This window comes from Scleropages formosus, chromosome 11, assembly GCF_900964775.1.
Source record: "Scleropages formosus chromosome 11, fSclFor1.1, whole genome shotgun sequence".
NCBI classification, from domain to species: Eukaryota; Metazoa; Chordata; class Actinopteri; order Osteoglossiformes; family Osteoglossidae; genus Scleropages; species Scleropages formosus.
The window spans coordinates 13,986,804-14,010,972 of record NC_041816.1 but is presented as its reverse complement, the minus strand read 5'-3'; the positions used below and the strand labels follow the sequence as shown (position 1 = coordinate 14,010,972).

The 24,169-nt window shown below is 41.9% G+C and overlaps 3 protein-coding genes across 4 annotated transcripts; 1 reads left to right on the top strand and 2 right to left on the bottom strand.

Moving 5' to 3' along the window:
- Positions 1-895: 895 nt before the first annotated feature.
- On the top strand, positions 896-14,099 carry LOC108941302 (aminopeptidase Ey-like). Of its 2 annotated transcripts, none has more exons than XM_018764047.2 (21): positions 896-1,278; positions 6,012-6,790; positions 7,067-7,209; positions 7,706-7,848; positions 7,997-8,123; positions 8,834-8,988; positions 9,080-9,193; positions 9,447-9,590; positions 9,684-9,749; positions 10,087-10,152; positions 10,283-10,458; positions 10,612-10,688; positions 10,785-10,918; positions 11,700-11,755; positions 11,841-11,988; positions 12,083-12,174; positions 12,305-12,415; positions 12,586-12,753; positions 12,857-12,997; positions 13,453-13,534; positions 13,678-14,099. In XM_018764047.2, exons 2-21 carry the CDS (start codon positions 6,186-6,188, stop codon positions 13,825-13,827), a joined length of 2,898 nt encoding a protein of 965 aa, XP_018619563.2. In that variant the 5' UTR covers positions 896-1,278; positions 6,012-6,185; the 3' UTR covers positions 13,828-14,099. The 2 variants fall into 2 exon arrangements, with proteins under 2 accessions (XP_018619563.2, XP_018619564.2); XM_018764048.2 differs by lacking the exon at positions 896-1,278 and adding an exon at positions 1,325-1,382.
- A 2,236-nt stretch (positions 14,100-16,335) lies between these two features.
- On the bottom strand, positions 16,336-17,277 carry LOC114911894 (mesoderm posterior protein 2-like). Its single transcript, XM_029256363.1, has 2 exons — positions 16,618-17,277; positions 16,336-16,419 (listed from the first exon to the last, which is right to left on the bottom strand). The coding sequence occupies exons 1-2, from the start codon at positions 17,275-17,277 to the stop codon at positions 16,336-16,338; spliced, it is 744 nt and encodes a 247-aa protein (XP_029112196.1).
- A 3,148-nt stretch (positions 17,278-20,425) lies between these two features.
- LOC114911893 (uncharacterized) lies at positions 20,426-21,634 on the bottom strand. The gene is made up of 2 exons (XM_029256362.1): positions 20,888-21,634; positions 20,426-20,497 (listed from the first exon to the last, which is right to left on the bottom strand). The coding sequence occupies exons 1-2, from the start codon at positions 21,632-21,634 to the stop codon at positions 20,426-20,428; spliced, it is 819 nt and encodes a 272-aa protein (XP_029112195.1).
- Positions 21,635-24,169: the final 2,535 nt, after the last annotated feature.

Below are 24,169 nucleotides of genomic sequence, written 5' to 3'. Positions count from 1 at the left end.
CAAGAAAACTGGAACAGATGAAAAGTAAATTAAAAACTGTTTTTGCTGGAGTTCAACCGTTGAATGCTTCATCTCCAGTCACTTCAGATTGTTTCTGTGGCTTTCCTAACCTCTTGAGGCTGTAGACTGAGCTCTTCCAAGCTAAACAATGTAGCTGTGATTGATTGGAAGAATTTTTGGATCATCAGAAAACACTTATTTCTAACAAGCAGCAATGGCTTGGGAAATGTGTGTTAAGTGTTGTTTATTGCCATAAGGTGAGTTTTAGAATTTTGTTCAGGATAGTTATGTTAACAGGTAAATAACTGATTTAGCTAGCAGTTACCCCCTCTGCTTTCCCTTTTTAGTCATACATAATATGTAACATCTTTATTTCCATTCCAAATTTCTTGTGTACAAAGATCTATACACCAACATGGTATCTTTTTTTAATGATGATGGCAAATGTGTGTTGCAAAAAATCTGAAAGGATGAGTGGTACCATTGCTAACTGTTCTTGTAAGTGCTGTGAGACAAATGCAAGCTCATTATGAGCCCTCTGTCATGAAAATGTCAGGCTCTCAGAAATACATTCTTGAAAACTATTTCCATTGAAGAAAATTAAAGTTATGGACATGCATCATTGTACCACTGGTTTTTGAATACTTTGTGAATAATTGTGACAATTCTAATCCTTTGAATAAAATCCAGTATATCAAGTGATTTCTGTTTCTTGGAAAATAAACCATTAATCTAATCAGAACTATGTATTTTTAAGTTTACAAATAATTCGTTAGTAGACAGGAACATGCATTTTTGGCACTGTTTTTACTTTGACATTTTATATTCTGAGCAAAAGAAGTAATTTCATTCTTGATCACTATCAGCATGTTGCATATTTCAGGTTCTTGAAAATAATTGTATGATTTCACTGTAAGTTGGGTGGAAACTTGTGGAGTAATTTAAGTGCTGCAGGCATTGCTTTTTATAACTTATTACATGTTTCTCCTGCAAAAAAATCTATAGTCATAGCAACGACACATCATATGCATATGCGATTACCAGCTGTGAGGGCAGTGTGTAGGAAAAAGTACTGTGGGGGTGTTACTTTTTCCTCGTCTGCTTCAGCATTGTTTCTCACGGCTGGCCCTGCATGCAGTGAAGGCTGTACATGTGTTTCTGCCAGATGAATCCAAGGTGCTTTGCGTCATGTTTGGCAGGAGCCTGCGGATCTGTGGCGGATGATTAGCTGGTTGTTCTTGAACTCTCATTTCTTTTCGTTTCGTCCTGCTTCGCTGGGTAAGTCCCTTTTGGGTGTGTTGTGTTTGTGTTATTTTGGATGTAGCTTTGTTTGATGGTAGAAGACACTGCTTTATCATTTCTTTCCAGAGATGTGTATGTAGGTATGTGATTAGGTGGGACATTTCAGTTGGAACTTCCTCCATACTTTTCTCTATGCTCCATACATGAATGCGCACACTGGAAATTTCATAACTGCTTGCTATGTCGCACTCCTTGTTAGACTTTGTGAGGTCTGCAGACATGCATATCTGGAGAGAATGGATGAATGGTAGTTGATGGGTGTTAGATTTTATGTGGCTTTTCAGCCGTCTGCATGAAGTACTGAGCTCCACGCCTGGAATCCACATCTGGTATTCTGCTGGTTTTGGGGTATGCTAGAGAATATCCTGTCTTTAGAAAGTATAGTGAGCCTTTCTTCTCAGAATGTCCGTGGGTGATCTTGTCTTTCAAAATGTTGAAGTCGTAAAAGTTGTCCGATCGTTTGCATACAGAGTACTGCAGACAATTGTTCTTGTGAACATTTCCAGTTTCATGCGAATGTCAAGACAACGAACTTCTCAAAATTATACAAAAATAGCTGCGGTAAATGGGCATCCCGGGTATTTTGCACAAGCATGTGGTAAGCGAGCAGGTTTTGCAAATTTAAACCATTTACGCAAAATGAGTGCCCTTGTAAATCAAATAATGAAAGAATGGGAAAGAGACCGACTTTGTTGCTGTCCAAATGAGGAAAGGGATTTTTGGCTGGACTGTCTCATTTTTTCTCACATTAATATTGTGAATTGTGTTGGAAATCAAATACGCACTGGGGAAAACACGAGAGTTTGTGTTACATTGTTATGGTATGTCAGGGAATAGATTGTCAGTGTTCCAGTCAAGCTGAAAAGATAGAAGTTAAAAATGCTAAAAAAAAAAAAAATTGCTTGTAGAAAAATATGTCTGAGAAAACTTAAAATCTATCACATCTTCCCAATTCATTGCATATTTTGGTCTTGGAAGTTGAGCGCACGAAAAACTTGTATTTTTGTGTTTTTCTCCATTGGAAGTTATGGCATCCTTTCTGTGGGGGGGAATTTTATGAATCTAGTATCTCCTTGGGGGGGGGGGGGGGGGGGTACGCTGGTGCAGTGGGTTGGACCGGGTCCTGCTTTCCGGTGGGTCTGGGGTTCGAGTCCCACTTGGGGTGCCTTGTGATGGACTGGCGTCCTGTCCTGGGTGTGTCCCATCCCCCTCCAGCCTTTCGCCCTCCATTGCTGGGTTAGGCTCTGGCTCCCCGCAACCCCGTATTGGACAAGCGGTTTCAGGTGATGTGTGTGTATCTCCGTGGAAATCTTTCATTTTAGCAAATGTATTTTAAAATAGTATACATACATTCAGAATTAAGAAATATTTCAATCTTTTGTACAGTGTAAGACTTTCAGTGTGTATTTTGAAGTATATTGCTGGTATGAATATAAAACATAATCAGACAAACAGAACCTAAGGGGGTCACCACAAAGCATCTTAGTTACAGAGTATCAAAGACCAACTACAACAATTCGTGGCTATTATAAGTGCTTCATTGTTAAAGCCATATGTTAAGGTGTATTTCGAGCTACAAACACAGGTTACATACTGTTCAGAAATGGTATGTATGGTCAGTACTCAGGAATGGAATTCATTGCATATACCATCTCCTTAACCACACTTTTGACTCTTCAATCAGTCTTTATGTGCAGAAGAATGGATGGGATTGGTAAAAAAAAAAAAATCCCTCTCTTTACATATTTGAGGAGAAAATTGTGTAACTGTTCTCAGAAAACATGAAAGGAAATTAGTAATGCAATACAAAAATGGTTGCTGTAAACAGGCATACTAGGCATTTTGCACAGAACTTCGGGCAGGGCTAACTGTTCTCAAGTATAAGAGAACTCTCTGGGCCAGTAGTGTGTCTTAGGTTGGATAAAATGTATTGGCATTTTCATCTAAAGAGTTTTTGAAACCCTACAAGGTTATCTCCTTAAAACATCATCATGTTTTAATGAATGTTGAAATCTGATGTGGGTGGCGCAGCGGGTTTGGCCAGGGCCCGTTGTATGGTGGGGCTGGGGTTTGAGTCCTGCTCGGGGTGCCTTGTGATGGACTGATGCCCCGTCCCGGGTGCGCCCTGTGTTGCCGGGTTGGGCTCTGGTTCGCCCCGACCCTGCTTGGGACATCTGCTTTTAGACGATGTGTGCGAAATCTGATGTGAAAAATCTTTAAGACAGCTTCAGGCATTTATTTACCCATGTATACTGCTGCATAATTTCACTGGGGCAATTTTAGGGTAAATCTCTTAACGAGTGGTACTACAGCTGGAGGCAGGAATTGAAGCTACAACCTTTGTGTCTAAAGACAGCAGCTCTACCCACTACACTACCAGCTGCTCCAGCTTATGCTTCAGTTTTTGTTTAATCATGGTGTTTCCTGAGGTTGGCTGAAACTGAACAAAAATTTATTAATATGAACATAATTTCATTTATGTTCAGTCAGTTTCCTTTTAATTTTGTCAGCTATTCAGGAATATGTCAAATTTGAAACAATTCAATGTTTTGTGTCAACAGTCCATGATTGTGTTAAACAGTATATTGCTGCTGGAACAAGGTTTGACTCATAATAGCCTGCCAGTAATCTCCTGCAGTTTTATAACTGAGTTTAGACAAAGTTCAGTATTCCACAGAACTACAGTCAGTGACACTCACTCTTACCGCTTGTGCAGGTCAGAGTCGTGGTAGTCTGGAGCCTATCCTACAAGTATAAGGCCAATCAGAGTACACCCAGTCTATCACATGGTAGCTACACATATACACTCACCATTGGGCAATTTGGAGTCACTGATTAACCCGAAACACATGTTTTTGGACTGAGAGAGGAAACTGGAGCACCCAGAAAAAACCCACACGTACCTAATGAGAACATGCAAACTCCAGCGACTACACTTCATTTTAACCTCCACCCAAACAACCCAGGTGCTGCGAGGCGGCTGCACATCCTGCTCTGCCATCAGTTACATTATCTGGGGAATCATGTACAACAAAATCCTATTTCAAAAGTCCAAGTTCTTTTTTTACACGAGTTACTCTGACACTGATGGGGGTGCGGTGGCGTTGTGGGTTGGTCCGGGTCCTGCTCTTCGGTGGGTCTGGGGTTCGAGTCCCGCTGGGGGTGCCCTGCGATGGACTGGCGTCCCGTCCTGGGTGTGTCCCCTCCCCCTCCGGCCTTACGCCCTGTGTTGCCAGGTTAGGCTCTGGCTCCCCGTGGGGCGAGCGGTTCGGACGGACTTTAACACTGACATTATTTTATTTAGATATTTTTGGCCGGACCTCCAGTTCCAGGTACATTCACTACTGTTTAAAACTTGTGTATTTTTGAATAAATGCTTGAGTAATCCTCTCCAGATTGATAGGCATCATTAACTGAAAGTTGCACTGGACAGGCCTTCTTCAAATCGGGCCACGTTGTGTTCCAACCGCTGACTCTGATTCCCCCTTTAATTAGGTTGACTAATGGTCAATGGAAACGACATAAGAACAATACTGGTGTCATTTCTTTTTATCTCATTCTATTCACGTACGGTTGGTTGTCGACTTGCAAACGTTATTGGGAGGAAAGTTGGTTTGTTCCTGCAAACCTTTGACAGTTTAATGTGACAACGACCGGATGAGGGGCACATCATCAATTCTAAATGCAGCTATCAGCGTAACGTTTGCTGGCAAAAACTCTATTTGACCTGGTGAATGTACTTTTAAAATTGTATCTCTGTTGGTGAACGGCACTTCTGTTTACTCTGAGTTCTATGGCACTGTGGTGAGAAGCATCTGCTAAAAGGATCAATGTCAACGTCAACCATCTGTTTCTGTTTTGCACTGAGCAGATTGCAGACAGTCTCTTGCTCTGGTGAGCCTGGATGGCTGGTGCATGAACCTGAGCGTTCACATTCCTCTGGCAGGAGTGCTTACAACGGTGCCAGTAAGAAAGCCCAGTATAGAACCCTGGTCCAGAGCTTGACTATAGTACTACTGCTTGCCTGCGGCTCTTCTCTTCCTTCTTTGACCCACATATCGCATGAAATTCACTAATACCAAATACAAGCATAATTTTAAGAAAAGTTTAAAAAACAGTGTAAGTTGTATGTTACTTGCTGTGAAGCATAGGCAAGAACTGTTCATCGACTTGTAGTTGGAGAAAGGAGGGTGTAGATACCGTGCTCTATTTCACTGTAACTGACAAATACACACGCGCACATCATCTGAAACCGCTTATCCCATACGGGGTTACGGGGAGCCGGAGCCTAACCCGGCAACACAGGGCACAAGGCTGGAGGGGGAGGGGACACGCCCAGGACGGGACGCCAGTCCACTGCAAGACACCCCAAGCAGGACTCGAACCCCCGACCCACGGGACCCGGTCCAACCCGCTGCACCACCACGTCCCCCTCAACTGACAAATATTTGGTTAAATTTAAAGAGCTACAGAAACAGTGAAAAGTATAATGGGACAAATACTCTTCTATGGCACCGTATGATATTAACATATTTCTTAGTTTGATTTCTCTGATCCTGCTTGACTTAAAACATCAAGCTGCGAAGTGTTCTAGGTCAGGATTTTGAAAAAATCAACCGCATAACATAATTGCATTGTAAAGGCTGTACAGTAAGGTGATATTTGAGAAACCTGGAAGAAATAATGTTTATATCTGTCTCATCACCCAGGTCTCTATGAAACTTTCAGACAGCAGCGAAAAAGTACAACTATACATCCACCAAACCTACACGCTATTAATAAGCTATTTATCCTGACAAAAGAAGGCAGCTGCAAACACAAATAAAAGCGCCCTAAGGATTACGGGCTGGATGTTCTGCCCCGCTTTGCGATCGCTGTAAGAAATGGGAAAAGGCTTTTACGTCAGCAAAAACTTGGGCGTTGCAGCTGTCGTGCTTGCTGCGGGTGCCGTGGCCACCATCATTGCTTTGTCCGTTGTCTACGCCAAAGAGAAATCCAAAAACCAGGAGAAAGTCGGTCACCACAGAGCAATACCCACGACACACCCTGCTGGTGCTGCAACTGCTGCGCCTTCAAACAAGCCATGGGACAGATACAGACTCCCAGACACCCTGGTACCTGAAAACTACAGCCTTGTCCTGTGGCCACGACTGCAGCCCAACGAGCACGGGATGTACATATTCACCGGAAACTCTAGTGTGGTTTTCAAGTGCGTCAAGGAAACTGACTCGATTCTCATTCACTGCCATAAGCTGAACCTGACCATGGTCGATGGCTACCACGCAAAATTGCTGAGCGTAGATGGCTCACCTGTGCCAACCTTGAAGACCACCTGGCTGCAGGAGAAGACGCAGCTCCTTGTTATTCAGCTGAACGGCAACCTGAAGGTCGGGAAGTTCTACCAGCTGGACACGCAATTTCGAGGGGAGTTGGCTGATGATCTGGAAGGTTTCTACCGGAGTGAATATTACGAGGATGGTGCGAAAAAGTAAGGACCGCATTGTAACAGCACAACCCTAGAAACACAGCAAATGATCACAGTGCCTTGGAGTTCAACTGAACAAGTACCCAAAACTGATCTAAACATGCTGCATTTCATGTGTTTACTGTACCTAATTCACCGTGACTGCTCTTTTCTTGCCTCTTTAAATTTAAAGAAGAAATTATTAGTTAATAAAGTTTGATAGTTCTTCTCGCTATCGGTCACATTTCCATGAGTGTCAGCCGCCGCTGTTTTTCTCAAATTAATTTTGCCGTTACCCAGAGTTATTGCCACGACTCAGATGCAGGCCACAAGTGCCAGGAAGGCCTTTCCTTGCTTTGATGAACCTGCGATGAAAGCTGTGTTCAGTGTCATTCTCATCCACGATTCTGACATGGTGGCTTTATCTAATGGCATGGAGAGTGGTAAGTACACACATCCTCAGTAGGAATATATTACCACCTTGCAGCTGCTTTTTTTTCATTCTGCAGGATACTTGCTTCATCAGGCAACGTATCACTCTTTCACCATTTGCCCAGTTCTACCTGCTGTTCTGCGGCATCCAGCTGCGTAGGTGTCGCTGAGAGCAACAAGGTGGTGAAGGAATATGAGCCGGTTTGTGTCTTCCGGTGCTCCTTGTCACAGATTTTCAGTACTACGTGACTCAGATGTGGATACCTATATAGGGGGCACGGAGATTCATACGCAATTTGTATAAGTCGCATTACTGGCAAAATGAACAAAAATTGTGTCTTTTAAAGAATGCTTATGACAATGGAATTTCTCCGAATAAATCTCAGTGGTGCATTGAGAGAAGTCTTGTTTCTTAATAATACATGGTGTTGAATTTAGTTTTCTGTCATTAATTCCTGCTGCTGAAGCTTCTGGGTCACCGTACATTGTCTCTGCTCTGTCTTGTAGCCACAGAGCAGATTGTTATAGAGGGCCATACTGTCAAGAAGACCGTGTTTCAGCCTACAAAGAGGATGTCAACTTACCTGCTGGCATTTATTGTCAGTGACTTTACATTTGTCAGCACTGAGCAAAAGAAAAATAATGTTTTGGTAAAAAATTTTATAATTGCTTCCTCATATTGCTTTTATGATATTTTGCATTTTTTCATAAAGAAATATATCCGGCAAGTTTAACAAAGTCCCGGATGCAAGAATTTAAATGTTTACATTTCAAAAGTGTCCTTATTTGCAATTTCAGGTCCGAATTTGGGCTCGAAAAAAAGCCACAGATGAAGGACAGTCGAAATATGCTCTTAATGTGACAGGTCCCATTCTGGAGTTCTTTGAGAAATACTACAATGTCAGCTATCCACTGCCAAAGTCAGGTAGGACTCTCACATTGCTCACAAACAGGGAATTTTTCATGTCATGGAAAAGTGCTGGATCTTGAGACTCAGAAAATGAAACATGAAAAATGGAACATAAAAAAACTCGTCATGTGGAGCCTTCTAAAAAGAATAATAGTCTTAGCTTTTTAATATGGTTATGTTTTTCGAAAGGGTCACGGGTTTGAATCCTACCTCCCCCGTAGTACCCTTGAGCAAGGTACTTACCCTAAAATTGCTCCACTAAAATTACCCAGCTCTGTAAATGGGTAGGGGACACGGTGGCGCAGTGGGTGCTCTCTGGTGGGTCTGGGGTTTGAGTCGCGCTTGGGGTGCCTTGTGATGGACTGGCGTCCCGTCCTGGGTGTGTCCCCTCCCACTCCGGCCTTGCGCCCTGTGTTGCCGGCTTAGGCTCCGGCTCGCTGCGACCCTGCTTGGGACAGGCGGTTTCAGACTGTGTGTGTGTAAATGGGTACGTAAGTGTAAGAATCTTAACGCTCTAAATTGCTTTAGAGAAAAGCATCAAATGAATGTAGAAGACTTACTGCATCATGCATGTTTCTGCATTAAAGTCTTGATAAAAATGTAGTCTAGTAATTCCTTGTGATCTGAAAATGTGCACATGTTCCCGCATGTCTGCGCCTTATGATTTGTTTGACAGACCATGTGATAATGCTTTACAAACCAGCTTTTGTTCCTCCTCCTTCCAGACCAGATTGCTTTACCAGACTTCAATGCTGGCGCAATGGAGAACTGGGGACTCATTACTTACAGAGAAACATCTCTCCTCTATGACCCAAAAATGTCCTCTAATGGAAACAAGGAGCGAGTGGCAAGCGTAATTGCTCATGAACTGGCTCACATGGTCTGTCCACCATAAACAATAACGTTATCCTTATTATCATTCGTTTTTTTACGTTTTTTTGGACTGATCTTGGGACATTTCTTTCTTTCAGTGGTTTGGAAACCTTGTGACAATGAGATGGTGGAATGACCTGTGGCTGAACGAGGGCTTCGCCACTTACGTGTCTTACCTTGGCGTTGATTATGCTGAACCCACTTGGAACATCGTGAGACCACTTTATTAAAATGAATATTAAATTTCTGTTTTCTGTTTTCTTCAAGTACTTTTAATCTCTCAGTGGCAATGCACAAAGGAAAAACTTTTTTTTTGTGTGGCCCTCTTAAACCGTTAGATCTATTTTAACGTATATTCCTTTTGCCTAGGAATTCCCAAATCTGGAGAGCTGATGGAAAAAGTTGCATAGAGTATTAAGAGACAAGTCATTATTTGTGTGAACTGAGATTGTTTTCCCTCTGCAGAAAGACTTTGTGGTCCTCTCTGAAGTGCACAGGGTCTTTGCTGTTGATGCCCTGGCATCCTCTCATCCACTCTCATCCAGCGAAGCCAAGGTCAGCAAGTCCGAGGAGATCAGTGAGGTGTTCAATTCCATCTCCTATAGTAAGGTACTGTAGCCCTTCCTGTAATGAGATCAGCAGGACGCAACGTGTGTGCCAGTTTACCACGTATTGATGGAGCATCTTTTGTGTATTCCCTAGGGGGCCGCGGTACTAAGGATGCTCTCTAATTTCCTGTCAGAGCCAGTGTTTGCCAAAGGACTGAACGTAAGCCTCGACAGAACCATACTGGAAAGGAAATCCAATGCTTTAAAACTGACAAATAAAGGTCATAGTAATAGTATCAAAAGCAGCTGATGATGATGATGATGGTGATAATAATAAAGTACGGAAAATGAATAATAAGTTGCAGATTGACAACGCTATCTTGCTGGTTACTTGCCGAGTCCCAAGAAGTATAAAAAATGCTGTCTGATGGTCAAGTTGACTGACTTTTATACTTTATAGCCGATGCCTTTGCCCAAGGTTACCAACGGTGCTAGGAATTACTCCTTAAACACTTACCAGAATTATGTTGAAGCTGAAATAAAATATCTCTCCTCAGACTTATCTGAATCAGTTTGCTTATGGCAACACAGTGTATACAGACCTCTGGAATCATCTTCAAAAAGTAAGTTCCTACCCACATACGCACCCAGTTCAAATGCCTACCGACCTGTTCTTTGCTGTAGTGTTGAAAAAGTGCTCATGTGTCAGTTTCTTCGTAAAACATAAATTCAGTGTATTCATTTCTCGGTTAGGCCGTAGACGGTACACCCAGTGTGAAGCTGCCACACACTGTGACTGACATCATGAACCGCTGGGTGCTCCAGATGGGCTTCCCAGTGGTCACCATTGATACTCGCACAGGACAGCTGTCCCAGAAGCACTTTCTTCTCAACCCTGAATCAGTGGTTGACACGCCATCCCAGTTCAAGTATGTTCTTACTAAAACAACCTGAATGAGATGCTCATGATAGTTCATTGGCCTTGAATGGCCATGACTTTTGAAAATAGAAGATCCAATCAGTTAAACAGGAGTTTTTGGAATGAATAAAAGTTTTAATCCTGTTACAATGTCTTTTCCCAGTTATGAGTGGTATGTGCCAATAAACTGGATGAAGACGGGTGTGGAAAAGAAGCGCTACTGGCTACTGAGTAAAACAGGTCCGTTCTGATTTCAGTTTGATTTGGTTCAGTTTTCTCTATTCTGAGTTGCCTTTGAATATGCTGCCATTTGTATTTTCATACGCAATCGTACAGCTACTCACAGTGCAATGAAAACCAGTGGAACGGAATGGGTGCTGGCCAATATCAATGTCTCTGGATACTACAGAGTAGACTACGATTTAAACAATTGGGAGAAGTTGCTCACTCAGCTGAATGAGAACCATAAGGTAAATACTTTCAGTTCTTTTGAAAATGATAATTCTGTTGTTTGTGTTTGTCACTGCCATATGGAGCTTCTTGTATGAAGAACATCAGGTGCATTATTTTGCACTTTAAATGTTGGACTGTGAAAGGATTCATAAGCACAACACCGATGAAGGACTTGATTGTAACCTTTTGCTGACTGCAAACCAAATTTCTGATTTCTGGTACCAGTTGTGTTTGTAAGATGAGAAATCGGTGTAATTTAAATAAATTAGGAAAAAAATCATGGATGGATTATTTATTTATTATTTATGAAAATTCAGCCAAAACTGTCACTGGGTCAGAGCAAATATACATTGAAGTACAAGTATACAATGCTTTCAGAAAATATTCAGACCCTTTCACTTCTTTCACATTTTTTATGTTACAGCCATATGTTCAATTTGCTTAAATTAATTTTTAGACCTCATCAGTCTACACTCAATATCTCATAATGACAAAATGAAAACAGGATTTTAGATTTTTTTTGCTCATTTATTAAAAATAAAAAAACTGAAATATTATATTGACATAAGTATTTAATCCTGTCTGAATATTTTGTGAATACACTGTAGTATTTCCCAATATTGGTTTAGTCCACATTTACATTGTTAATTTAATTTGCTCTCCAGTTTAAGAAGAATCATGATTTAAACTGATGTAAAATTATTTGTGCAATTTCTTTACTTTTAATTTAGTTCTTTCATGGCAAAATGTAAATGGAATAAACTCCACATGAAAGCTTTTCTAAACCTTTGTGCACAGGATATTCCAGTGATAAACAGGGCCCAGATTCTGGATGATGCCTTCAGTCTTGCGAGGTGAACATTTTTCATAAAGTATATAGGGCTGCTACCTGTTTTTTCTGTAAATTCAATGACACTAAGTCTTGTGTTGTTCTTAAAGAGCAAGAATACAGAAGATAACACTGGCTCTGAGAACAACAAAATATCTTTCCCATGAAAGAGAGTATATGCCATGGGCAGCAGCAATCAGAAATTTGAACTACTTCTTCCTCATGTTCGATCGCAGTGAAGTTTATGGACCAATGGAGGTTTGTTAATAGTACTAACCTTGAGCTTCAGAGATAATAACCTGTCCCGATCACTAAATAAAAGAATAAAAATGTATTTTTTTCTGCTTTGCAGGCTTACATAAGGAAACAAGTTGCTCCTGTTTTTGCTTACCTCAAGACAATTACATTAAATTGGTCAAGAGTGCCAGCTGGACACACAGATCAGTAAGGAAATGTAGTACATTTCTGCACCTGGATTTTTCCACATTAAAAATTAGAGATTTAGTGTATTTCACTGCCAACCACCACCAGAAATGGGTGCTTCTTTGTGAGTTTCTGTGTCTTCTTTGTTCAGGTATAACCAGGCTAGTATCATCATGCTAGCCTGTAATAACGGTCTTAAGGAGTGCCAGAATTTGACAACATGCTGGTTTAGAGAATGGATGCAGAACCCGGACAAAAACCCGTGAGTTTGGTGAATCATGATTATCCATGTTTTTGCTGCATAGTTTCAACGCCCTCTTTTCCTTCCCAATTCAACAAAAAATTCACGGATTGAACCTAATAATGTGAGAATCGTTGGGTTATCGTTGGCTTATCGTTGGCTTATCGTTGGCTTATCGTTGGGTTTACCAGGATTCATCCAAACCTGAAGTCGGCGGTGTACTGCAGTGCGATTGCTGCCGGAGGCTCTGAGGAATGGGACTTTGCCTGGCAGATGTTCAAGAGGGCCTCCATCGCAAGCGAGGCAGATAAGCTGCGGGCTGCCTTGGCTTGCACAAAAGTACCCTGGTTGTTGAACAGGCAGGTTTGGCTAAGGTTGATCGCCATTGCTGTTAGAGGTGTCTATGAAATTAAATTTATCTGTGTCAGTGTTCAACACATTACATATTATGTCTCAACCCAGGTATCTGCAATACACCTTGGATCCGACTAAAATTCGAAAGCAAGATGCTACATCAACAATTGTTTACGTTGCTAGCAATGTAGTCGGACAGATTTTGGCTTGGAATTTTGTCAGAACGAGATGGGAATATATATATTCACAGTGAGTTGAACCGAGTGTCACTATCACTGATCTTTCCTGAGGTCCTGGTCATTCCAGCAGATAGAAAATTACATTTTATGAAATTGCCTTTAAACTTACCTTCAACATCATATAAAAAAAATTCATAAATTTATATGCTGTTGGTTTGTCCGAGGGGGGTGCGGTGGCGCAGTGGGTTGGACCGGGTCCTGCTCTTCGGTGGGCCTGGGGTTCGAGTCCCGCTTGGGGTGCCTTGTGACAGACTGGCGTCCCGTCCTGGGTGTGTCCCCTCCCCCTCTAGCCTTACGCCCTGAGTTGCTGGGTTAGGCTCCGGTTCCCCGTGACCCCGTATGGGACAAGCGGTTCTGAAAATGTGTGTGTGTGGTTTGTCCGATCGTTCAGTGATCATAGTGAGGATTGAGTGACTTTTTCTCCGAATTTTGGGTCGTGTCTAATGCTTCTCTTCACTTCCATAGATTTGGTGGGGCTTCGTTTTCATTTCCATATCTTATACAAGGAGTGACAAAGAGATTTTCAACAGAATTTGATCTCAGGGAGGTAAATGTCACTATTTTCTGTAAAACTAGTCATGTGATCACAATGCTGCCAGTTCTTACATCACATTTGGGTCAAAGACTTCTCCCCATCCTCAGCTACAATTGCTTTTATAATACAGTTGGTCTTTCTTTACCGTTACACAGTTACTGCAGTTCAAGGACAACTCCAAGGCTGGGTTTGGCTCTGGCACAATGGCATTGGAACAAGCTATTGAGAAGACGAAAGCGAATATCCAGTGGGTGGCAAAGAACAAAGAGGAAGTTTTGAAGTGGTTTACCAGTGAATCAGCATAAAACCTCAGTAGGACGTCAAACAGTTACTGGGGAAATGTCAATAATGAAGTTGTGTTATCTCAGTGGGACAGCTGCTGGAGTGGAACATATTGACAGCTCCACAGACTCACTCTGCTGATTGTTTCCCGTTCCTGGTTGTACCTGTGGTCTCTTGAATTTGATTTTTTAGATCATGGATTGTATTTTTCTCAGATTATATTTTTACATGTTTCTTGTTCACCTATACGCTCCCCATCGGTGATAATAATTGCAAATATTAGAAAGCAAGATGTGCATCAATAAAACATTCAATATTAAATTCTGAAATGTGTTTCTTTAATTTATGTAGTCCTAACATATAGGCTTCAATTTAAAAGGGTAGTTACTAAATATGCAAAAATAGTTTCTCACTAGGTAACATAATATTCAAAAATCTCTAACATCTATAAAGGAAATAATGGGGTTAAATCACTGTACTTACATTTAAAAAGTACTTGATCCATGAAAAAACCTATCCGAAAACAGCTTTACTGTATTACTGCGGTGCACTTTGAGTGCTTTCAATATGAAGCTAGAAACACACAGCCATTCGATATCTGTATATAGTTCATAAGTGTCTTCATCTGAAATAAAAAGGACAACCTACTGCTGAGTTTAGCTGTGGAAAATATTTTCTTATTCAATGTACTGAAAATCAGTTCTTTTGGAAAAACCAAAACAGTGCCTGCAGTTTTTTATACAGTATATAATAAATTGTTTTAACCGCAGTCCTGCTCTCTGGTGGGTCTGGGGTTCAAGTCCCGCTTGGGGTGCCTTGTGATGGACTGGCGTCCCGTCCTGGGTGTGTCCCCTCCCCCTCCGGCCTTACGCCCTGTGTTGCCGGGTAGGCTCCGGTTCCCCGCGACCCCATCTGGGACAAGCGGTTCTGAAAATGTGTGTGTGTGTTTTAAAATTGGGTGGCATGGCGGTGCAGTGGGGTGACTGGGTCCTGCTCTCCGGTGGGTCTGGGGTTCGAGTCCTGCTTGGGGTGCCTTGTGATGGACTGGCGTCCTGTCCTGGGTGTGTCCCCTCCCCCTCCAGCCTTTAGGCTCCGGTTCGTCGCGACCCCGCTCGGGACAAGCAGCTTCAGACAATGTGTGTTTTAAAATGATTTGTTTCCTTCCTTATGGTTATTTTTTTCAGAGTCAACCATTGCCTCGTAAAAGAATAGCATACAATCGCTTGTGCTACACTAATTATTTGCAAAAATAAACGATAGTTTAATTCCTCTTTGTAAAACATGCCTCTGCCTGAATAGTTTTCTTAAAATAGCACTTAAATGACACTTTGAACAGTCGGCAGTAAGAAATGACCACCGTTGTATCCATAATTCGGAAAGGCCCCGAAATGCAGGTTTCCGCGTGGTGCACAACGCAGATTATATGGTGGCGTACAAATCGGAAATAGAGAATATCGTGGCTGGCTGAAGAGTGCAACACGACACGGTCACAGGTGCTCCCTAATGCTGCACGTTTCACTGTCTGTCAAGAACTTTGGCGAGAAACCACAGGTGCGGGGCGAGAAGTGTGACCGGAAGTGGCCTCCTGGGGACGTCACCGCTGAAAGGGACCCCGTTGTTTGAAGAACAAGGGAAACCGTCGCCTCGGAGGAGCTGCATTTCTGAACCTCACACGCTGACTGTTAAACCTCCTTTCCACCACACGTTATACTTTTTTCCCTTCTCAGTCCGTGCTTTCTGTAATTTTCCTTACGCGCCTTGTGTTTAAACTGTGCAAATCAATTTCAGAAGCAAATTGCTTCACTCCAACGTGAGCTGATTTTTTTCTCTATGCCTGCAGTTGTCTGGAGTAAAAACAAGCCTAAGTGGTGCTTTCACTGAAGTTGAAAGGCATCTTTTTTGCTAAAAACCAGAAGAAAATTAAGAGCCGTTAAGTATAATATGTGTATGACAATATAAAGAAAGGCTCCTTTCATATATAGGTTCATGGGCAAAAACTTGTTTCTGTGGACAGGCTTGTGGAAATGCATCGAATAAATAAACGTGAAACACAAGTAGAGCATAGAATATTTACTTTCTCCTAAAACATTCATAAGAAGTTCCTAAGGTAGCTCGATTAGGAAACCTAAATACATTTTGAAGCACTACTTTTGGAGAACTATTATAAATACTAAATATGTACATTTTATAAGCCAGATTAATGAGTCCCACGAAAAACAAGTTACATGCAGTCAAGGCTGGTAAAAATGTTGCTATGCAGTGTTACAATAATAAATTACAGAGCATACGTCAACAAAAATATGTGAGCACAATTTCCTTCATCATAGGAAGGAATATGCTAAATATGGAATACGCCACTTTAATCTCATTTGAAATAAATAGTTATAAGCACCATTTACAAAGTGTACCAATAAATACTTCACATTAAATAGCCTTCTCAAATAAAGATTTTTGCAAATCCTTCTAAATTGTTCAGAGCTGTGACTTCTTAAAATGATCTTGACTGGTCTTGATGATTCTTATTTTGCCGGTCAAAAATATCCATAGGAGGTGTTTTGCAGTTTTGGGACGCAGCAGTTCTGTGAGACAGCGGGATACAAGGTGCCACTGGGATTCTGCAGGAAAAAAAATAAAAAAACACGAGAAGAAAAGAGTTGATTGTAAGGCTTGGCTTGCTGCTTCTTTCGCATTTATTCTGCAAACTGTGACTTCAGCCGTCTCGATATGTTTTTGACTTCAGCTCGTGAAACTGAGTTGAACATCAGACAAGAAGAGCGTACATTCGCCTGCAGTGCGACAATGAATGAACATACCTGATGTGACATTGACTGACCGGAGAAATTCTCAGAGGGTAGATGTGGGCAAAATGAGAGACACGCGGCTCCCCGCTCTTCCACGGCACGGGGAGATGCCCGGTACAGGTTCTGCGTGGTGTCCCGAGGGGCCGTGAGGGACAGCGAGAAACCATCCGGAGTTCTCATCGACAGGATCTCCTCGCCGAGGCCCAGCTGCTCTGACAGGTGGGAGATGTAGCGGATGGTGAGGCGAAGGGTCTCGATCTTGGTCAGGGTCTGCCCGGCCGGAGCCACCCACGGAGGGAGGTAGGTGCGGAGGTGGTGGAGGGCTTTGGTCAGGTCCCTCATCCTCAGCTTCTCTCTCTCGCTGGCACTTTGCCGTTTCTTCCCTGGATACTTGGACCTGGACCTTCTGTTCTCCTTGACTGTCAGCAGCGGTATCTTTTCCTGGAGAGCGCACTGTTCAGCGGCAGGGTAGTCTGCATCCTGTCCGGCTCCCCGCCGGAGGCCCAGGGGGGAGAAGCAGTCGGAGTCGCTGGAGGAGGCCGGCGAGAGGCTGCTGCAGACACTGCGGTAGCCCGCTTCCAGACTGGTGCACACTTCCTCCAGCAGAGCCTCGCAGTCGAAGGGCAGGCGCTCGTCCTCGCGGTGCAGGAGCTGCGGAAGAAGGCAGTCCATGGCCGCTGCGCTTCTTCTAAGAGCCGGTGATACTGAGAGGGTCTGCGCCGTGCTGCCATTTATCCTGCATTGCGAGGCGCGATGTTGCACCTTAGAGAGACACCTTGTGCCTTCAAAGTCCTCGAGCAGAGCTCACGCTAAGCGCAGGGGGGGTCTCTGGGAAAGAACTTTCTCCCGGGCCCGGGTGCGAGGAGCCGGCCACGAGAGGACAAAAAAATTCTGCCCGCTTTCTTTAACGTAGTCGCAATCTCGTGGCATTGTAGGTTAGGGTTTGACATTCGTTACGTTGTCTTTATTGCGTACAGCACAACATTTCGAGAGCCCAGTTTGTTCATTTGTTGAAAGTTCAGCACTAAGGTATTGTTTGGAACGGCACAGAATGAGGTACTCTGTTGATTACCGTATGATTCGGTGTCTCTGGAGCTTATTTTCCAGCTCAGGTTGAGGAGCTTGCGCAGCGGCCGGGCCGCGGTTCAGATGCGAACCAGTTACATATTTGTCTCGTCTTTGCGATACTTCTCGCGGAAAATGCTGGAGGAAGCAACGAAGAGTGACACGCTGCACTTTTAAAATGTTTTGATAGCCCCGCATGCCTCGGCTTAATTTCTCGGGGTGCGATGTGCACCAGCTGCCCTCAGATGACACCTCACTGCTGCTTTACACAGCAGCTGGATCTCCACCGCTTCCCTGGAAGACACAGGCAGAACTTCTGGCACCTTCAGTTTGTGGCTTTGAAGATGCTTATTTCTTACCAGATTTATTTCACATTGTTCTTGTTTTTCTTCATGTACGCGCTTTACTTCGAGGGCCTGAACTTTTTACGAAAACCTTTACCTATTTGTTATTTCCTTCTGCGGCTTCTAACTTGCGTTATCTGCCTGCATATGTAATGTATAATGCATTTATTATTTCGTTTTTAGAAATATGTTTATTGAAAACCACAACCCAACCCTCACTCTTCAAAACAATGAAGGTGTTAATATACTTAAAACACTAGATCTAAAATAGAGGTAATAACTCATTAGCATGTATGTTCAAACTGTTTCTAGTATTTCTCACCTATGGTTTAATGCTTGATGAGCAGATACCTTGATTATACTTTTAAAGATATTTGTATATCGAAATGTGCGTTTATAGTCCAATGTATTCGGAGTTAATATCAATCATATTACAAAATCCACGTTTTAAGTCTAATGGAACAATATTCTTTTATACTCAATATTCAGCCTTTTTTAAACACTTTTACACGTGCCACTACAGGGGTACCTGGATTGCACTGACTGTGGAGTCAGTCAGTAGGTTGTGTTCCCACAGAAGAAAGTGTTAAGTGTTACTCCAAGTTTCAAAAGGTGTCAAGTAGAACACACACTGTGGTCTTATGGTCTTACACCTCACTGCGTATGTTGAATACCTCTTTTTTAGATGCTTGTGGCACAACTGCTGTGAACGCATGGAGTTTACTGGCACTCTTTTTATCTTTTAAAGAACAGTTTTTCAGAACATGCATCATTTCATGTGTCTGTCCCGAAGGTAAATATAGGTAAATCTAATAGATGTATTGCTGGAATGTTTTACTACTCTCAGTAATAAATCTTTGACTGACTGGCCGAATAGCATTTGTTATGGATTTCAATGAGTGATTATTCATTTGAGAGCCTTGAAACGAAAATGAATCATTTTTTAAGCAAAGCCTTAAAAATTAATCAGAAGTTTAAAGTTACTGAAATTTTTACCAGAATTTTTTGTCCACTGAAAATCTGTGATTTGCACAGTTGTTGAGATAACTAAATAATACAATAATTTTGACTCTTTCTGTTTTGTATATGTTTTCTCTCCCCCACTTGCCATTTCAGAGGAATAATTTCTTTGGCTGCAGTTCGAAACGGTTCAGCCTTATGTAGCTTTATGGTGTTTATTTGAAAGCAGGAGTTAAAGGATTAATTATCGGAGCAATGCGAATTCTTTGCTCTGGTTTTTTTCCCTTTAAATAAACACTTTTTCTAAGCTCTGTGTAGACGACCCTTAAGACGTTCCTTTACACATCAAATGCACTTATCCATCTAACATACAAGTGCTTCAGCACGCTTCATGTAAATGGGCAGAATTACAACACACAGGCCTCTTTCTGGTATATTCACACACATCTCCTAACAAGGTAGTGATTCTCTAAGGTTTCCAAGCTGCAGTCACCAGTGAGCTGTGAAGCAGTTGTCCGTGTGTGACTCTTATTCATTAATGAAGTTGTATGTGTACCTAAGAACTTCACAGCAGTGTGTTTATCCTTGAACCAACAACCTTCAGGTTACAAGCTGGTGTCCATTATTACAACTTTATTATTGTACGTTTTCTGTCGCATTTCGATGTTTTTTTACCCGGTTAATCTGCAACAGTTTTATTTTATTTCAGCTATTTTGCTTTTAAATTATGACAAATTCCATGTTCAGCTCAAAGAACTGTTTTAACTTGCCCACAGAATGAATGATTTTCGTAGGATTGTGTGCGGTCACTGTCACATTGTCAAGTTTGGTGCAATTTTCAGTGGTTTTCTGTCTAAATATGAGGTCTCCCTTGTTAATACAGTCTTTCTCGGTGGCATGTAGGTGTTTTAGTGAAAAGAAACATTCTGGATGAGACCTCTTTAGATGGCAAATGATGAAAACAAGCACGGTTTGTCTTCAAGTGACAACGGTTTAATGATCATGCTGGAGGGTGGTTGAATACATGGTACCAGCAAGGGGCGACATTGTCTATTTTAATTCTCACCATGTATTTACGTGCTCAGAAATGCTGGTGGACAATCTTGGTATTATCATGTTATATTTATACAATATCCAATCCAATACATAATAATGCTTTTCTGTATTTTCTACAAAAAAAAAAAAAAAGAAATAACACCAGGCTAAAGCATTGTAAAAATTATCCAAGCGTTAAATATGGCAATTCTGAGGTCTTGAAAGAAAGAACGAAATAAATAAAATATGAATCACACGTCTGCATTATATGCATGAGTACGTTATATATTATTTGTAATTAAAATAAATATTTTTGTCACGTTACAAAAGTTTAAGTTTAAATAAATACAGTGACATGAAAACTGTCAGACAGAATGTTCTTCTTTTGCTCATCTCAACGATCCTGCAGGTCCAGCTTATTGTAAAGCTTGCTCCAAAATCCAAAAGTCATGTGCAACAGTGTCACAGTGGAAGCCTTTGCTGTATACCTAAAATGGAAAGAAAAAGATAGCAGTTTTTAGGTCATTCCTTTATCATTTGCACAGTGTTCCTCAGAATTTTATTTAAGAATAAAAAGCCTGCTTGAGCACATAGACTTTTACTTGTATTCATTTTGCTGATACTTTCTCCAAAGGGAATTACAATGTTAAGCAACTTACAATCATTTGCCCATTTATACAGCTGGATAATTTTACCGGAGCAATTTAGGGCATGTATACCTTGCTCAGGGGTACTACAGCTGGAGGTGGGATTTGAACCTGCAACTTTAGGGTCCAGTGGCAGCTTCCCCCATTTAAACTGTTAAGAAGCCACTCATTAACAGGAAAACCTAATCGTTCTGAACCAGTACAGTTTGTAAAACCAGAAGTGATCCATACCTGAGATGGCTGTGAAGGTACTGTGGAACAGGGGAGCTGCAGAATGGAATCTGAGCCTGTGCTGAAGAGATCATTCTGCACAGGTGATCTCAGCACAGTTGCATACATGCAGTGGTCCAGTTTGGGGAGCTGCGGGGAACAGCGGGGTGTAAATGGATCCGGCTGCTGCTGCGCATGGGGTCTCCATTCCTGAACTCCTCCCTGGTACCCTGGCGCTGAGCTGTGCGGACAGCAGCCCTGACTCTGCGCTGATTTAGTTCTCTGGGAGAGGATCTCCTCGCTGAGGCCCAGCTGCTCTGACAGGTGGGAGATGTAGCGGATGGTGAGGCGAAGGGTCTCGATCTTGGTCAGGGTCTGCCCGACAGGAGCTACTGAGGGAGGGAGGTATGTGCGGAGGTGATGGAGGGCTTTGGTCAGGTCCCTCATCCTCAGCTTCTCCTTCTCGCTGGCACTCTGCCTCCGCTTGCTAGGGTTCTTCAGCCTGGGCTTCGTCACCTTACCTGCAGGCGGAGCAGCTCCTTGGTTGTGCTGAGACGAGGCGCCGGGCGTCTCAGCTGTCTCCGAGTGAGTCGAGCATGAGGTCGTGACCGAGATGGCGGGATGACACGAGGAGGAGAAGTTGAAGTCCATGCAGGAGCTTGGGGATATGGTCTCAGGAGAAGATATGCTGTCCAGCTCTGACTCAGAGCTCAGATAGTTCCACTGCTCCCGTGCACAGCTACTGGGCAGAGGAAGAGACATGTCCATGTGGTCTCTGTGGTCTCTTTCTCAGAAGTGAGATGGCTTGTGAGTGTCTGTCGGAGATGCCTGATTTTATCTTGGACTCAGAGGTGCGAGGTGACACCTCTACAGACTGCCTCAAGGTATACCCAGTGGCTGGGAAACTCTCGACACAGGACAGAAAGTGTGAATTTTCTATCCTCTCCAAAACAATAAACATAGCTTCATTTCCATTTTCACTGGTTTCTGTATTTCAGCCTGTAGATTTTACTTGGCTGCTCATTAACTGTGTAATGAACCTAGAGGCACATGATGCATTTATTTCTTTAAAGCCAGATTTTAAAAAGACAGCCAGTGTGTCTGTTAAATAACTTGCAAATTGTGCCATGTTTCTGCTGTATTTTTTCCAAATCATGATTGGTCATGGTGGATTAATGATTGGTCACAGCACTTACATTTCATGATTAAAAAAAGTTTGTTTTTGATTTCATATTATGTGATGAATTTAATGATTGTGCTTTTTTAAAATTATAATTTCAATAATAATCTTTTTTGAAATATCACAATACTTCAAAACTGATTTGAAACAATTGGCTCACTGGCGACTCCAGAAATGAGCTGCTAAATATTGCATACAAACTATGAAGATTTCTAACAGAAACTAGAAAGGAGAAGCTCTGTAAGGGCACCTGGTAGTGTAGTAGTTAGAGCTGTGCCCTTTGAATCTAAAGGTCACCGGTTCAGATCCCACCTCCATCTCTACTACTCTCTTAGAAGGTACTGACCCTGAGTTGTCCTAGTAAAATTACTCCACTGTGTGAATGGGTAAGTAGTGCTGAGTAGCTTGAGACTGTAAGCTGCTTTGGAGAAAAGCATCATCTTAATAAATGATTGTTTAAGGTTTTAAGAATGGAAGATTCCTTTAGTAACACGTGGTTGCGTTTAATAATTCCTATTTACCAGATTACACGTCATGTGTGAAATACATTATCATCTCCCTCTGGTAGGAGCACAGGGGTCGCAGGGCTGTGCCTCATGTGGGTCATTAGAGGTGCTACCTCACACCTCGACTACTAGAAGCTCATCTGATTGCCATGCTCCAGCTTCACAGTGGCACACTTTACAGGCCGCTTTGGACCAGCTAATGTCTACGGAAGCCAAACGCCAATCTTCTTAAACGTGTGGTTTGGACCAGCAGCCAAACTGTAACTCTTTTCTTTCTCATGAGTCATCCAGAGCACCCTTTAAATATATTTTTAAGGTTTCTTCTTTAATTAACACGCAGTTATTTGGTTTCAAATCGTAAAATAGACTTATGTAATGACATGGTATCATTACATGAGTCTATTTAACGATTTGAAACCGAATAACTATTTTTTATTTTAATTACAAATTTTTAAATAATCCAAAATTTTCTTACTTTTGAAATAATTTGAGTCTAGAATTTAAATAACAATGTCCTGTTTATCGGTATTCCAAAACATTTCCGTTATACTATAATCACATAATTAATATTATGCTGATGCAATGGACCTTTACATTGATGTTCACGTTGATGACGCTAATGAATTTTTGTTCCAGTTTTGTTTGTAAATGAATATATAGCTCATAACACGTATATACGTGTATCTGGAGTATTATCATAGGTGGTCTGTTTTGCATATAGTGTAAGACACCGTATACATCACTGAAAAACTAGTCCGGCATGGGAAATGTCTTCACACATCTTTTTTGTTTGTTTTCATAGGATCTTAATCGTGTCGACTTGGGAATTCCTCGGTGTGGGACACTGGTGAACTCTCCAAAAGTTCTCCGAAAGTTCAAGGAATCAACGTCGGGTCACTGTGAACCTACGCTGAATCAGTTAGGTGTATTTTCATATAAAATCATTCAGTTTGAATTTGTTTGTGGTCCAAACATTACACAGTATCTTGAGCCCCTTCAAACGCTTAGTTTTGGGAATCAAGCATTTGTGTGAATAAATGCATTTCATGCAAAGGATGCAATTTTTATTTTGCTTCAGCATGAATATCCAGTAAATATGCAGAAAATGGAACAATCTGATGCTGGCTCTCCGACTTAACAGAGACGTCTGAAATAATTTAGAATCACGTCATACGGTAGTAATCTGAATTATTGCCAATTATCACACATCCAACAGCACTTTTAGTAATCCTGAAAACACTCTGAATAGAATTGCTCAAGTTTAAATTCCTATGTTGTAAATTCTATCTTGCAGCCAACAGTGGTAACTAAAAAGGACCACTACATTCCCGTGAGAACCTGGAAAAGCCTTTGAATGTGGGACATTTTTCACCTGCAGCGTGAACCGAAACAGAGAGGGTGGCGGCCTGGTTCGAACTGGGGGTAAATGGTACCAAGTTATAAATTATATTTAATTATGAGAGAGAACTCATCTATTCTGACATTTTAGGGAGTTAGAATGGTACTATTCTTAGTGATCTGGTACAGTTCATTTCCACTATGACCTGCGTTCTTATTAAAATGAAGATTACAAACAGCTGAATTTCTCATTATTATGCAGTTGATGGCAGAAGGAGC